We start from the raw sequence: 15394 nt of genomic DNA on the forward strand, positions 1-15394 counted from the left end.
GAAATTTACAATTTTGGATTAGACTATAAGTAGTTAGTTTTGTTATGATTTTCGTTTAGTTTTATGAAAAATTATTACGATGTGCAAGAAAAAGGTAATTCATTGAAGTCTATGACCTTCAAATTTTGACCTTGACATTTACATTTTGACAGGTATTGATTTTGGCGAGTTTTTAGACGATTTTCGATTCTAAAACCATGCGAGATCGATAGATCGTGTCGATTTAGCCCTTAGGCCGCAATTTCATCCATTTCTGAATCATTTTATATATCTAAATTCTTCGAAGAAATTTGACAAGCGCGATTATCTAAAAGAACGAAAAATTAGCTACAAAATTACAAAATCTTAATCAAATTTAAAGTTTATTAATAATTTCGAATATTTTCAAAGTTGATAGTTATTTTCTTTAAAAATTCAATCATTTTGGCCAACCTGTGTAATTTATAATTCCCGCCATTTTATCAACCAATCAGAGAGCTCAGATTCAAACTGAGGCGATCAAATTCGAATATCCAAGAAGCCTTTGTCCAAAAAGGGTATATAAGGCCGCGCAAATCTACGTCAATTTAACCTAAAAACTTCTAACCTAAGTTTGAACTTAGAATTTTTTTTGACAACTCAATTTACTTTTATCTAGTAAAAGTAAACAAGTGTTTCTAAATTATCTTCGAAGAAATCGAAACCATACCTGAGATCGAGTCCAATGTTCCATCCTGTTCCCGAAGGACCCGAGAACTAAATTTCCCGAGAATCCTAAACTTCTAACACCGAAGAACATCTATCCCGCAAGACCAAGGTCAACCAACCATTTTTAACTGACATGTCACACCTCCGGAAACAAGTTAAGTGAACATAATTTCCTTTTATCGAACTCTTTAATTTTTATAACCCTCGCGATTAAAATAAAAAAAAATTAATCTTAAAAGACCCTTATAAATTAACGCGTATAAGCTTTGTCAATTTCAACACTCTTATAAAGGAGTTACCTCTTTCTTGCATAGATTTCTTTATGCTCTATTTTATATTTAGTTCGTAAATTTAAAAACTTAGTTATAAATGTCTCCATGAACTTACGTTTTATTTTTTTTGTCCCTGATCTTTAATTTAACAAAAAAATGTATGTTTTGTTCGTTGTTATCCAATTAAATAATTGTTATATATTGTTTTCTGTGTGATTTATTTGTAAAAAATTTGGTTTATATAATTAATTAATTCGAACAAAACAAAATAATACAATATATACAGTTGTGTTACTAATGTAAACAACCCAAAAGGTAAAAAGACGGAAACATTAATTTTACAGATTTTGTACAAATTTCAAAGTCGATTTTCCAATAATTTTATATTTGTGCCTTGTCATTGTTTCACACTAAGCCATTCAATTATAAGAAATTCAATTAATAAATATTTCATAAAAAATATATCTACTAAGAACAATAAAAGAAAAAATCGAAATGACACGTTTTGCACGGATTTTTGGTTCTTAAAAAATTAAAACGTCACAAAGCAGGTGACAAAAGTCGCTCGTAATGTGCAATTAACTTCGACATAATTCATAAAGTTCCCGTTTACTTCTGTATAAAAGGAAAAAAAATCGATTTTTGACATCAAAACGATTTGGCAAATATCTTTCTTACTCTCGTAAAAATAATGCAAAAAATTAGACGCTTATCAAAAGGTATTATTAATACAATTTAAAAAGTCGTAAAAATAAAATTATTTTGTAGATTTTACAAATGATATTAAAAAAGACGACGGGAAACGGTTTATTTTACCAGCTCGATGGTTGCTACATTTTTGTGGTTTTTGGCCAGATACAAATTCGAAGTTATTCATATTTTATAACAATTTTATTTTGGCCAATGTTTTCATCATGGAAATATTTCATGTTTATTATGTTTTAATGAATATAATAGACATTGAAGGGGTAGCAGAATCGGCTGCAACGGTTACAACAACATTAGAAGTCAAAGATTTACATTTATCATTCGAATTAAAACTCATTTTCTATGTTCTAGGCTTTGGTAAGAACTTATTGCATGACCTATAAAAAAGAAATAATCAACGATATTTTATACAAAACTTGGAAACATTTTTGGCCCTTAAACATTTTACCACCAAAAAAAGTTAAAGAAATGAAAAATTTATTATATTTCGGTTGTTCTTTAACTTACGGTTTTTTCTTGATGTCGTTCGTTTCAACAAGTCAAATAACAAGTCTTTCTTTCATTCGAGGAGACGGCTTAATTTTAAAATCAAAATTTCCTTTTAACTCGGACAAAGACTTCATTTACGAAACGGTTTATATTTGGCAATATTTCTTAACTTGGTTTGTTCAAGTTATCGTGAACGCTTTTGATTTCTTGTTTATCCCGTTAGTTTTAATTTGTGCATGTCAATACTTGGTTTTACAAGAAGTTTTGCGGCATTTATTGGATCCGGAAAAATCGGGAGTACATCGACGGAAAATATTCGGAAAAAATTGGTGGAAATTAAGCAACAACGATGTTTTTTTAGAATGCATCAAACAACATCACTTATTGATTAGCATTTCTAAGAAATTGGAATCATCTTTTAATTTAATTATATTAATACAATTTTTCAACAGTATATGTGCTATTTGTTTATCGACTTTTGTACTTCAATTCGGTAAAGTTCGAGGAATTAAAATGCCCACGTATTTAACTGCTCATCTTTTACAACTATTTTATTATTGTTTAGTCGGAAATGAGTTAACATATAACGTAAGTTGATATTTTAATATTTAATTTTTGATAATGTTTAGATTTAATCTTTTTTTAGAGCGGTCAGTTGTCTAAAGGAATCTTCGAATGTGATTGGCATTTGGTATATGACCTTGATTTTCGAAGAGCATTAATCCTGATGATGGCGAGGAGCCAAAGAAATGAATTTTTAACCGCTGGAAATCTCACACAATTAAACTTTACGAGTTTCTTAATGGTTTTCTTAGAATTACTAAGAAAATGACAATTAATTGAAGTTTCAATTTTAGGTCTTAAGATTATCTTTCTCTGTTAACACTTTCTTAAAAAACTTTGCAAGCACTGAAAATTAAATATATACATATAGATGAGAAACTTTAATGAAGATGAGAAGAAGAATATGAATTTCGCATAGTAATTATTTAATATTAGAACGTTTATTTAACGTCCAAACACGTAAAGATTTATAGTTTAAAACGTAGCTAATATAGGTATTATATGAATAATAAATAGATAAGAAATGTAATAATAATAGTAGGTATAATATCTATTATTGACTAACAAAATTTCGATATAAACTGACGTCTTCGTAACTCCACATTGACCAGTTTCCCTAAGACCATCCATAAGCCTTTGACATGTTCTCCGATCAGGTGTGACTCTAACTGGAAATCTTTCTGAGTAAATCTGTGATGCTAAACGAGCGTTGAGTCTTGCCTTGCCGTAAATTAAAATCATGTCCAACTCTAGGAAAGACGCACGTGAACTAAATCAAAGACATAAAAGCACGACAAAATTACACCTTCACAGGTAGTAAAAGAAAAAAAAATGTAACCACTTTAAAAGGACCTTCATATCTAGCCGATAAGGAAGGTGTTTTACCTTTTAATCTAAGAAGTACAAAATTTGATTCTAATAAATCTTTATGTATAAATGGCTTTCTTGAATTATGATGAGACGTCATTGTCGTTCTAAGAATTGTTTCTCGTAAACTAATCAGTAAAGGATAAGTATCAATATTACTATATGATTTGAAAAAATTCACCTGGGAGTCGTAATGGTTGACCAAAAACAAGCTCTGCAGGTGAACAACCTAAATCTTCTTTTAAACATGATCTGAGAGCAAGTAGAACGATAGGAAGATCAACGGTTTGAGCTTCCTCTAGCAATGAGTGTGGTTTTCAAAGTTCTGTGGAACCTTTCCAAAATACATACTGCTTTGCGCATGATATGAGGAGTGAATTTTTTAGAACCAAAGAATTTATTGAATTGTGAATACAGTTCAGATTCAAATTGTTCACGTTGGTCGTGAGGAACACCAAAACGTGAAAAATAATGAATTAAAAGAGTTTTTGTAATTCGCGACGGTAATGAAAGCTATAACAGTACTCAAACGGGTGCTGTAATGAGACTCCTTACAGCATCCGATGCTGTAATGAGATTTTAGTAACATTTTATGGAACCATGTTCATGTTGGTGACATTGGGTCATTAATTTTTCTAGTTGTCAATGTGACAATGTTTGTCTATGAATGTTTAAATACGTTCTTAGCATCGAATACAAGGTTCACAGTGATGAGGACACTGAACTCTGAGCAATTTCTCTTATTTTGGGAGGTGTACATGAAACATGTTTGTCAGGTGAATACATTTTGTGTTTTGACAGTTGTTTTGTCTGGTGTTTTTGTTTTTTTTGACTTAGAGTAATATTTGGTTATTTTTAAGTTGTAAATTGGCAGCGAAATAAAAATGGACACTTCTTGTCGAATGAGAAAAGGTGTTAGGTGCGTTTTAGTTATCCTTTAGACAATTAAACCTAAATCTACGAATGTCACTTAATTAAAAACAAGAAAATAAAGAAATACAGTTCATTTCAAAATAAATAGCATACAGAACACAACAATTGGTCCTTCGAGCGAAGATTATCGAAAATTAAGTGATATCAACATTGTGGTTAGGTTACATCAGCCAACAAGTTTCGACGCGTCGCTCTTTGTTGGTGACGTCATTACGCTGATTGGGAAGGCAACAGACGCTAATATTAAACAACGGCAATACAGGTTCGTGTCCTTTATATTTGGTCCATCCCTTTAATCCCTTTCACGAGTACAAATCGATGCGATGGAACAATTAGTAAAGAAGCGCGCCGTAATAAAATCACAAGTTACACGATTCGGTTCCTTCGTAGACGAAGTACAATTGGGTAATAAAAACATCGCGGAATTAAAAACACGATTAAAACGATTAGAAAAATTATGGGACGAATTTGATAACATACAAACGGAAATCGAAGAAAACGAAAAGGTGACGAACCAGTGTTGCCAACCGTACGGTAATTACCGTACAAGTACGATAAAATGAACATAAATACGGTGTACGGTCCACAATCAATTACCGTACACATTTGTACGGTAATTTTACAACCTCATCAATATTTTGGAACTAGTTATAAATTTTACTGCAAAATGAATGTAAAAAGAAATAAATTGTGAAGAAGAGATTGATATGTTTTGGGGAAAATTACTTGTTTATCAAGATAAGGGAGGAGCTCTAATTTTCAAAAATATTTCACAGTATGTTTTAAATTTGTTATCCATCCCACATTCTAACGCTACATGTGAACGAATTTTTAGTAAAGTTAACTTAATTAAAACTAAAACACACTGAAAAAAAATTTTACATGGATATCAATGGTTATTTATTACCAGTAATAAACATGTAAAAACGCTAACAAATTGTATTGTTACTACTTCATTGAGATTTTACATCACATCATGTAATTTTATTTACATATATATGTGTAAAATCACTGTACTAATTGTAAATATACATTGTAAATAACAAGTACACTTTGTAAAAATACAACGATGTTTTGTGTTTACACATTGTAATATTACAACGTAAGATTACTATATGTGATTACAATGTGAAATTATAGGTGATATCATATGTGATATTACATCCCCAATGTAATGTCACCTGTAATATCACATGTAATTTTACATTGTACCGCGACTGGACAACTTGAAACTTTGTTTCGGAATCGGACTTACAAAGACACTCAGGCAGAATTGCAGAGGATCGTGCAACTGTTTGGGCATCTTCGTAACACCGATCCACCAACCAAAAACCTGCATAAGGTAAGTATATGTTATAACTTATGTATTGGTTCTGTTATGGGTTGTGTATACTTGACTGAAACATAGCTCCCAGTAAAAGTATACTTTGGTTGAGGTTATACTATTACCGTAACATATACTCATTTGGCATCTATAAACTTTTTGTTTAATCTGTAAACAAAATTGTTTTATTCTAAAAGATGGTAATTTTTCCGACACATGAAAACTGGCGACGATGCTTGACGAATTTATCGACAAAAATTATCGATCCAAAATATATTAGTTTGTTCAAAATATAATTGTATAATAAACCCCAATTTTTTATTAACTAATCTATATTGTCGATATGAAAGCGTGACCAATGATTATTACAAATCTTTTATTTTATTAATGAGAGATATCACCCTTCGTTTTCCCATATTTTTTTTTGATCTGCTACCGGCGTCGGGATGAATTTTAAAAAAGAAACGTTGTATAAATTCTAGTAATTGAGATATTTCCCGTGGATATTCTAAGTTTAAAATATAAAACAATCCGAAGGCCACTTCCATCGCAGTTAAATGGCATGGTGTTTCGAACACTTGTTCTTTTTCTACGAACACACTATACGTTTTTTTTCTCCTAAAATGAACAATGCCTTTAACTTAAATGGTATAATAAAATAATTATTCTTACCTATTATGTGAATGCATGGTGCTTTACTTTTTATATCTACACCGCTATCGTGTTGGTTTAACCCCTGCAGTCAGTTTTCGTTTTAGTTAAGTAACATTATCCACATAAAGAATATTTACGATTTACAGTTGATGTATCCAAAAAATATTTAATATCTTCTTTGAAGTATGAAGAGAAGAAATTCATAGCAGAGATATGTAAATCTTTTTCGGTCATATTCAATTTCGGCTCAATCTTTTTTATACCTATGCCAAATTCGATAATTTTTTGCGCCTTCGACGTAAGTATATCTGAGAAACAGCTTAAATCTTTGTTGGTTAATTTTTTAAAATGCCATTCTAATTTAAAAATCACTGGCCATTCACTTAGAATTTCGTTGATTGTAGGCGGCTTAACAATCATTAAGGAACTGCCTTTGTGCTGGATAAGTTTGTTCAAGTAGACGGAAGAATTCTTCACCAGTATCCACCATATTATTTAAAACGTCCTTATCCGTAGCTACAGTACATAGAAAAAGGACACTTTATAGAAAGACCATTCTTTATGTGATTATACGTGTGTCGCAAAAACAGCTTTCTTTGTGAATCTTTATAATAACAATTGCTTATGTTACATGAATATGTTTTGTTACGTTCTTTACTTACGGGGTTTTTAGAATGTAATCGAAATAAATGCACTTTAAAATGATTATAACTTTTAAAGCAAGCTTTACAGGAGTTATATGGACAATTAAACGTTACTTTAGGCGTAATTCGATGATATCGCTGATGTTTACAATGTTTTTCCAATTCACTTGTAGTGTGCCTGCAAACTAACCTTCGAAAATCACACCACCAAACGCAAAATAACGTATAAAACAAGAGGATCAAACAAGATTATTTGCGAAGAGCCGAATTGCTAACAAAGTCGTAGAACATGCATGTGTATCATGATGTTCGATCAACCACTTCTCATTGGCCAGGGGTACTGTACTGCTGTACTGTCGTATCGTAAATTTCCAAGACGTATGTGATTTTACATGCGCGATGTACATTCTTTACATAAAATTTGGGAAATTTAAATGGTATATGTGATATGTCAATATAATTACTGTATACACATTTACAGGAGTTGTTTTTTTCATATGTAATTTTATTTTTAACTTGTAATGGTAAAATTACAAAAATTTTGCTTTTATAAACTTATAATTACGTAAAAAAGTAAGTTACGTGCATATTTATGTAAAATATACAATGATTCAAATGTAAAGATGTTGTAATTTCACAGTTAGTTTTTTCAGTGCACGTAACAAATTAATAATTCGAACAATTAATGGTTGCTTATTAACCAGTGAAAGAATAAAAAAAGATGGAACTTGCGTTTAGTTTTGTCCTGACCAGAAGATGTTTGATCGTTTCACCAAGAGCACTATGTATGAGAAAGAAAGTTTTGAAACAGAAAGTAATGAAAATGACTTTATTATAGAAAATGCAGATTAAATATAGAATAAATAGACTTCGGACCTTTAGTTATTGTAAGTAAAATAGATTTATATATTATTTCTAAATAAATAAATATTTAAATGTGTTACGTACAATTATTTACAACCTGTTTCAAAAATTTACTCAGCAAGTGTATTGAAATGTACGGTAAATTTTTTTGAAATACGGTAATTTTATCTGTAAACTACGGTACTTTCTGACGCAGAGGTTGGCAACGCTGTGACGAACAAAGTCAATCAACGGAACGCGAAACGTTTGAAAATAAATATTTTGAGGTTATTTCTCACGCTGAAGAAATTACCGAATTAAATAAATCAGTCAACAAGACAACAATCGTCGATACTTATTCACAATTTTGGGCTAATTTACCATCTTTGAATCTTCCTCAATTTAAAGGATCATACGAAGAATGGTTGAGATTTTTCGAATTGTACAAATCGCTCGTACATGACAATGCAAGGTTAAATAAAATTCAGAAATTTTATTATTTACAATCTTGCTTGAAAGATGACGCTTTACGAATTATAAATTCACTCGAAATATCAGAAGCAAATTATGACGTAGCTATTGAGCTATTACGCGAAAGATATGCAAATAAAAAGGTTTTGATACGGAATCACGTAAAAAACATTTTTGAGCTACAACCACTGACCCGAGAGTCGCACGTTAATTTAAGAAAACTTATCGACAATTTTCTAAAAGATTTTCGTTCTTTACAAACATTAGGTGAGCCAGTACAACATTGGGATACACTTTTAATACATATTGTGTCAATAAAATTAGATAAGCAAACACAACGGGAATGGGAAACTCATTCAAAAAACATTACCACGCCGAAATTGGATAAATTTGTAAAAGTTTTAAAAGAAAAATGCCAACTTCTTGAATCATTAGACGGTAAACTTGCAAATAAATTCAATGAACGTACAAATGAAAAGGTATCAATGCATATTACTTCAAATAACGAAAAAAACAGCCTTTTTGTCTTGCACTTTTTGCAAAAACAATGATCATTTTACGTCATAATACTATTTTACATGACAAAAATTTTCATTTACGTCAAAGACAAGCTACTAATATTAAAGCACACGTTAGTCGAAGCGAAATATCAAAAATTGATCACGATACCAAACAAAGTCGTTGGAGCGACGACGAACAAGAAAACGATGAGAAACCGCCAATCACTATGACATCACAAAGTTATATTCCTAAAACAAGACAAATAATTTTGCCAACTGCTATTATTAATGTTTACAATAAGCACGGAGAATTCGTTAAATGTCGTGCGTTGCTGGATTCGGGCAGTCAATCAAATTTTTGCACCAAATTTCTGTTCGATAAATTGCAGTTAACGGGAAAAGATATAGCTGCACCTGTTTCCGGTATTAGCCAAAGCATTTGCAACATAACTTGTAAAACAGAGGCAATTATTAAATCAGCAGACTGTTCCTATCAAAACAAATTGGAATTTCTTGTTATCGACAACATTACTGGTAGCTTACCACAAGCTTCGTTCGATACATCGAATTTTAGAATTCCTAGTGATTTAAAATTAGCTGATCCCAGTTACAACGAAACAAACGAAATTGATGTTTTATTGGGATGCGAAATATTTTACGACTTAATGAAACCAGATCAGCTAAAGTTGGGAAAGCACGGTCCTATATTACAAAATACAAAGTTAGGTTGGATAGTTGCCGGACCCATGTTAGGAAAAATAAAACAGAAAAACGAAACAAGATGTTTTTTGGCAACCGACAATTTACACAAGCAGATCGAACGTTTTTGGGAAATTGAAAATATTGAAATTGCAAACTCTAAATTGTCAAAAGAGGAAATGGAATGTGAATTGAATTTTCGCGAAGAGTTTGAAAGTGACGAAACCGGACAATTTACAGTTAAATTGCCTTTACGAGATAATCACATATCATTAGGAGATTCTTTTGATATAGCAAAAAACAGACTAATTTCGCTAGAAAGAAAACTAGCAAAAAATTCAAATTTACGGCAGGAGTATAATAATTTCTTAAAAGAATATGAGGATTTAGGCCACATGACTCTTACTTCTTTCGATAAGTGTGATAATGACATTGTAATTTATTTGCCTCACCATGCTGTGATAAAACAAACGAGTAGCACTACTAAAGTAAGAGTGGTATTTGATGCTTCAGCGAAGACGACATCAGGCTTAAGTTTGAATGACGTTTTAAAGGTTGACCCAAAAATCCAGAGTGATTTGTTCGATATAGTTGTTAGAATGAGAATGCACCCGATAGTGATAACCGCAGACGCAGAAAAGATGTACAGAGTGATCCTTATTCATAAAACACAAAGAGATTTTCAAAGAATATTATGGCGATACGACCCTAATGATGAAATAAAACCGTATCGTTTGAACACAGTTACTTACGGCACATCTAGTGCATCATTTTTAGCAACACGTATTTTACATCAGGTTGGCTTGAATTGTAGAAATTCTAACGCAGTAGCTTCTAACATCATATTACGAGATTTTTACATGGATGATTTGATAACTGGTTCTGATGATTGGCAAGAAGCATTGAAAATTAAAGATGAACTTACTAGTATATTGGCGAAATCGGGCTTTAAATTAAGAAAATGGCAATCGAACGATAGCAGGGTTCTACACAATGAGAACAACCGGCTAGACAAATTTCAGATTAACGACGGAATTGAGACGAGAGCGTTGGGAATTGTTTGGCATCCACGAGAAGACACTTTACATTACAGTACCGATTTTGAAATTAAAAATGACAAAATTACCAAACGGGTTATATTATCACAGGTGGCGCGAATATTCGATCCTTTGGGTCTCATTAATCCATGTATTATGAAAGCTAAGTTAATTTTACAAGAATTGTGGCAATTACAAAGCGATTGGGATGATGAAATTCCGGACTGTTTAAAACAAAAATGGTCAAATTTTATTAAAAGCATCAAAATGATAAGCAAAATAGCAATACCAAGACCGGTTATTGTAGCAAAGGTAGTGTCAATTACATTACATGGATTTTCCGATGCTTCGCAGGTCGCTTATGGTGCATGCATTTACGTTTGTTCGAGCAATGATAATGGCGAAAAATCATCTCATTTGATTTGTTCAAAATCCTATTAAAACCTATTAAACAAATATCGATAGCTCGATTGGAATTATGCGGAGCATTTTTGCTTGCTTAATTGATGACAAAAATTAAATCAATAATGTTAACAAATGAAAAAATACAAATAAAAAATGTTTATTATTGGACAGATTCAAGCATTGTTCTTTCGTGGCTGAATTCCGAATCGCATAAATGGAAAATTTTTGTGGCTAATCGCGTCGCGGAGATACAAAGATTGACAGAGAGCGAAATATGGAAACATGTTCCAACAGCTGATAATCCAGCAGACTTTGTTTCACGCGGTCTTAATCCCGACGAATTGCAAGGTAAGGAATGTTGGTGGAAAGGTCCCGAATGGATAACATTAGAAGAAACGCATAGGCCCCAGAACCACACGGTAACGATAGACGACGTACCTGAAGCTCGAAAGCAAAATATTAATTTTTCATATTTGATAGTGAATGACTTCGATATATGTACCCGCTATTCAACATTTTTAAAATTACAACATGTTATGGCATACCTACTTCGTTTTGTAAACAACATAAGATCAGAAACTAAATTAAGCGGTTTACTTTCTTTGGAAGAACTAAATAATGCTACAATAAAACTATGCAAAATTGTTCAAAACCAATCTTTTATACAAGAAATATCTCTTTTGCAACAAGGGAAAATGGTTCATAAACAAAGTAAATTAGTATGCTTAAATCCATTTTTAGATAACAATAACTTAATTCGTATAGGAGGACGTTTAAGGCACTCCGAATTATCTTATGATGAGAAGTTTCCAATAGTTTTACCTGCAAAACATCATTTTGTTAAATTAATTGTTAAGTATTATCATCATAAATACTTACACGCTGGCCCACAATTCGTTTTATGCCGTATTAGAAGTAAATTTTGGCCACTGGATGGTAGAAATACCGTACGTAGATATTTGAGAAATTGTACAACTTGCTTCAGAGTCAAACCGTTAAATGTTGATCAATTGAGGGGCGATTTACCAGATTTCAGAGTAACACGTACACGACCATTTGCAGCAATCGGTTTAGATTATGCAGGTCCATATTTAATAAAAGATAGTAAGAGTAGAAGTCGTGTGGAACTTAAGGCTTATTTATGTATATTTATCTGCTTGGCTACGAAAGCTGTACATTTGGAACTGGTAACACAACTGACCTCAGAAGCTTTCATGAACGCCTTTAAACGTTTTGTATCGCGCAGAAGACTTTGCAGGACTGTTTATTCAGATAATGGAACCAATTTCGTTGGCGATAATAATGATTTAAAGAACTTATATAACCTTATTAAAAAGACAGCTAAGGATGAAAATTATTATTCCTACTTTGTTGACAATCACATAACATGGCACTTTATCCCACCAAGGTCTCCGCATTTCGGTGGTCTTTGGGAATTGGCAGTGAAATCTTTTAAATTCCATATTAAGAGAGTTTTAGGTGAAACTAAATTAAATTTTGAACAATTTTATACGTTGCTTACTCAAATTGAAGCAATCCTAAACTCCCGTCCAATATTACCTTTATCCTCTGACCCTACGGACTTGGAGCCACTTACACCTGGACATTTTTTAATTGGACAACCACTACAAGCAATACCTCAAGAGAACGTTTTCGACGTACCAACCAACCGTTTAAACAATTTTAAACAACAGCAACAATTGTTGCAAAGATTTTGGCGTGTTTGGAATCATGAATACCTACATACCTTACAACAACGTTTAAAATGGACGCGCAATAATCATGACGTCCAGATTGGAACCATGGTTTTGTTGAAAGAGCAAAACATACCTCCACTACAATGGCGTTTAGGTCGTATAGAAGAACTATATCCCGGCCAGGACCATATAGTGCGCGTAGTGTTAGTACGGACTAGAAACGGCATGGTAAAACGTGCAGTTGCAAAAGTTTGTCCGTTACCGATAGATGAAGATTGACTCAGTTCAGTGAATATATTTTACAAATATTATATATTCCTATTTTTCTACAAATTTGTATTTGTTTTCATTTATGTATGTTAGTTTTAAATATTGATATTTCAAGGCTGGCGGCATGTTTTGTCTGGTGTTTTTGTTTTTTTTTGACTTAGAGTAATATTTGGTTATTTTTAAGTTGTAAGTTGGCAGCGAAATAAAAATGGACACTTCCTGTCGAATGAGAAAAGGTGTTAGGTGCGTTTTAGTTATCCTTTAGACAATTAAACCTAAATCTACGAATGTCACTTAATTAAAAACAAGAAAATAAAGAAATACAGTTCATTTCAAAATAAATAGCATACAGAACACAACAACAGTTTCTAATTGTCAATTCAAATTTCTATTTTCAAGTGTTAGGGTGTTACCAACTGCTACATACCTATTTTCCTACATTGTCAAAATTTATTTTATTTTTGAGAAAAAAAAGGATAGAAACGCGAATTACAAAAAATAGCATAAAAAACACGTTTCATAAGACTTAAAGCACTCATTCATTAAAAAACTCGTGGCTTCGCCACTCGTTTTTTAACTTGAATTCGTGCATTTCAAACGTGTCTTACGAAACTTGTTTTTTAATATACTATTATCTACGACTGCTTGGATAAGTCATCATTACCGCACTCATTTGAGGTGATTTGAGTTACGTAATGAAGTTCATTACCGCACTGGTTTCATTACGTTACGCATTTTTAGCCTAATCAGAACAGACTTAATTTATTGAAACGAGCAACAATACAAAAGAAAAAGTGCTCTCTACCTACAGAGAAGTGTGATTACACGACTCGGTCTACGACCTCGTCGTGCAATTCTCCACACTCGTACAGTAATTATGTTTCTAGTCCACTTGTAATATAAATAACTATTTTGCAATAGTAGTAGATTTAATGTTCGAAAAAGGATATTGATGCTTCTATCAATCTTGTAAAACGGTCAATTACAGTAAGAATGTACGTTGAACCATATGAAGGGGTAAAAGGGCCATTTAAGCCAATATGAATATGTTCAAAACGACCTCTTGGAATGTTGGACAGGTGATTTTGTATGTTTGTTTATTTTAGAAGTTTGACATTTGATACAAGATTTTGTCCATGCAGTGATAAAAACATATTATTTAATATATTAATAATAACATTTAAATTAAAAATTTTGCGATAATCTTATTCCAAGATGTGAAATATTATCAAAATTCATTGAATTTACTGTGATAGTAGCATACAGAAGGTCGTTGAGGCGAAATTGATCGATTTCTGGAATTTGAACGAGATCTACTACGTGGGTATCGACAATTTCGACAAAAATTAGATTGCATAAATCTATTTCTGTCTTGTAATTACATTACATTACATTACATAGAATACATATCGGGTAGGCGGACCAACCAACCTTGCACCGCGACCCTAAGGATCTATTGTACCCCGATAGATATCGTTATCAAATTTCACCGTGCAGTCCAATGCTCTTAACGAATATTAATACCTTGCTCGGCGAAAAGTTATTCAGATCTTTTGAGGAGATAAACTGCGACCCAAAAATCGAGAATCTGATACGGTTAACGGCAGGGCAGTGGCATAAAACATGCTCAACCGTCTCTGCTTCCTCCGCACATAGTCGGCATTCAACATCGTCGTCTAAACCCAACAAGTTGAGGTGTGCTTTTAATCGGCAGTGCCCAGTAAAAACACCCATTAGAACTTTTATCCTACTACGGGCAAGTCCCAAAATATTCCCGGGTTTGACAGTGGCGATGTTAATAAACACCTTAGCATGTCTCATTCCAGGAGAACTAGTCCACAGTAGGCGAAGTCTCTCTTCAGCCCACACTCCTATTCTATATCTGTCCATCGCAAATTATACACCAGAGCCGACACCGTTTTCACGGCTTGCAGCGCCTGGAGAGCGGCTTGACTGTCTAAGAAAATTCGTACTGTCATGTTCTTCACCCCTCTTTCACAAAGGATTTTAGCAACCATGTCAATAGCCTGGAATACAATACAGTACGTACCCAGGCTGTAGGCTTGCTTGATTCGAGGTGTCTGGCAGTATACTCCTGCTCCTACCCCTTCAGGCGTTTCTGATCCATCTGTGTACAAGCAAATGTCTGCCCGAACCAGAGAATTTTCATTTTCGATCCAGGACTGCCGCTCAGGCAGTACAATCTGGTATCGAGCATTAATCACTGATAGTGATACCGCCAAATCTGACGGCATTGATAGCACAGTATCAGTGCTTATAATGTCTTCCGCACCCCATTGGTAGGACATGTCGGAACAGTTTTGAGCATA

General features: G+C 32.8%; 4 protein-coding genes and 1 long non-coding RNA gene across 5 annotated transcripts; 4 read left to right on the forward strand and 1 right to left on the reverse strand.

The window, feature by feature from the left end:
* Positions 1 to 345: 345 nt before the first annotated feature.
* LOC139429925 (uncharacterized) lies at positions 346 to 989 on the reverse strand. The gene is made up of 2 exons (XR_011640521.1): positions 689 to 989; positions 346 to 571 (listed from the first exon to the last, which is right to left on the reverse strand). It is a non-coding gene; the product is annotated as an uncharacterized lncRNA (long non-coding RNA).
* A 204-nt stretch (positions 990 to 1193) lies between these two features.
* On the forward strand, positions 1194 to 3255 carry LOC111419470 (odorant receptor 82a-like). The gene is made up of 5 exons (XM_071196719.1): positions 1194 to 1678; positions 1728 to 1966; positions 2019 to 2744; positions 2803 to 2961; positions 3014 to 3255. Exons 1-5 carry the CDS (start codon positions 1651 to 1653, stop codon positions 3074 to 3076), a joined length of 1215 nt encoding a protein of 404 aa, XP_071052820.1. The 5' UTR covers positions 1194 to 1650; the 3' UTR covers positions 3077 to 3255.
* Positions 3256 to 4843: 1588 nt separating this feature from the next.
* LOC139430203 (uncharacterized) lies at positions 4844 to 9007 on the forward strand. The gene is made up of 2 exons (XM_071196868.1): positions 4844 to 5049; positions 8203 to 9007. Exons 1-2 carry the CDS (start codon positions 4844 to 4846, stop codon positions 9005 to 9007), a joined length of 1011 nt encoding a protein of 336 aa, XP_071052969.1.
* On the forward strand, positions 9004 to 11133 carry LOC139430204 (uncharacterized). Its single transcript, XM_071196869.1, has one exon. The coding sequence runs from the start codon at positions 9004 to 9006 to the stop codon at positions 11131 to 11133; it is 2130 nt and encodes a 709-aa protein (XP_071052970.1).
* An 86-nt stretch (positions 11134 to 11219) lies between these two features.
* Positions 11220 to 13073, forward strand: LOC139430205 (uncharacterized). The gene has a single exon (XM_071196870.1). It carries the CDS (start codon positions 11220 to 11222, stop codon positions 13071 to 13073), a length of 1854 nt encoding a protein of 617 aa, XP_071052971.1.
* The last annotated feature ends 2321 nt before the right edge of the window (positions 13074 to 15394 follow it).

Source organism: Onthophagus taurus, chromosome 6, assembly GCF_036711975.1.
Source record: "Onthophagus taurus isolate NC chromosome 6, IU_Otau_3.0, whole genome shotgun sequence".
Lineage (NCBI taxonomy): Eukaryota > Metazoa > Arthropoda > Insecta > Coleoptera > Scarabaeidae > Onthophagus > Onthophagus taurus.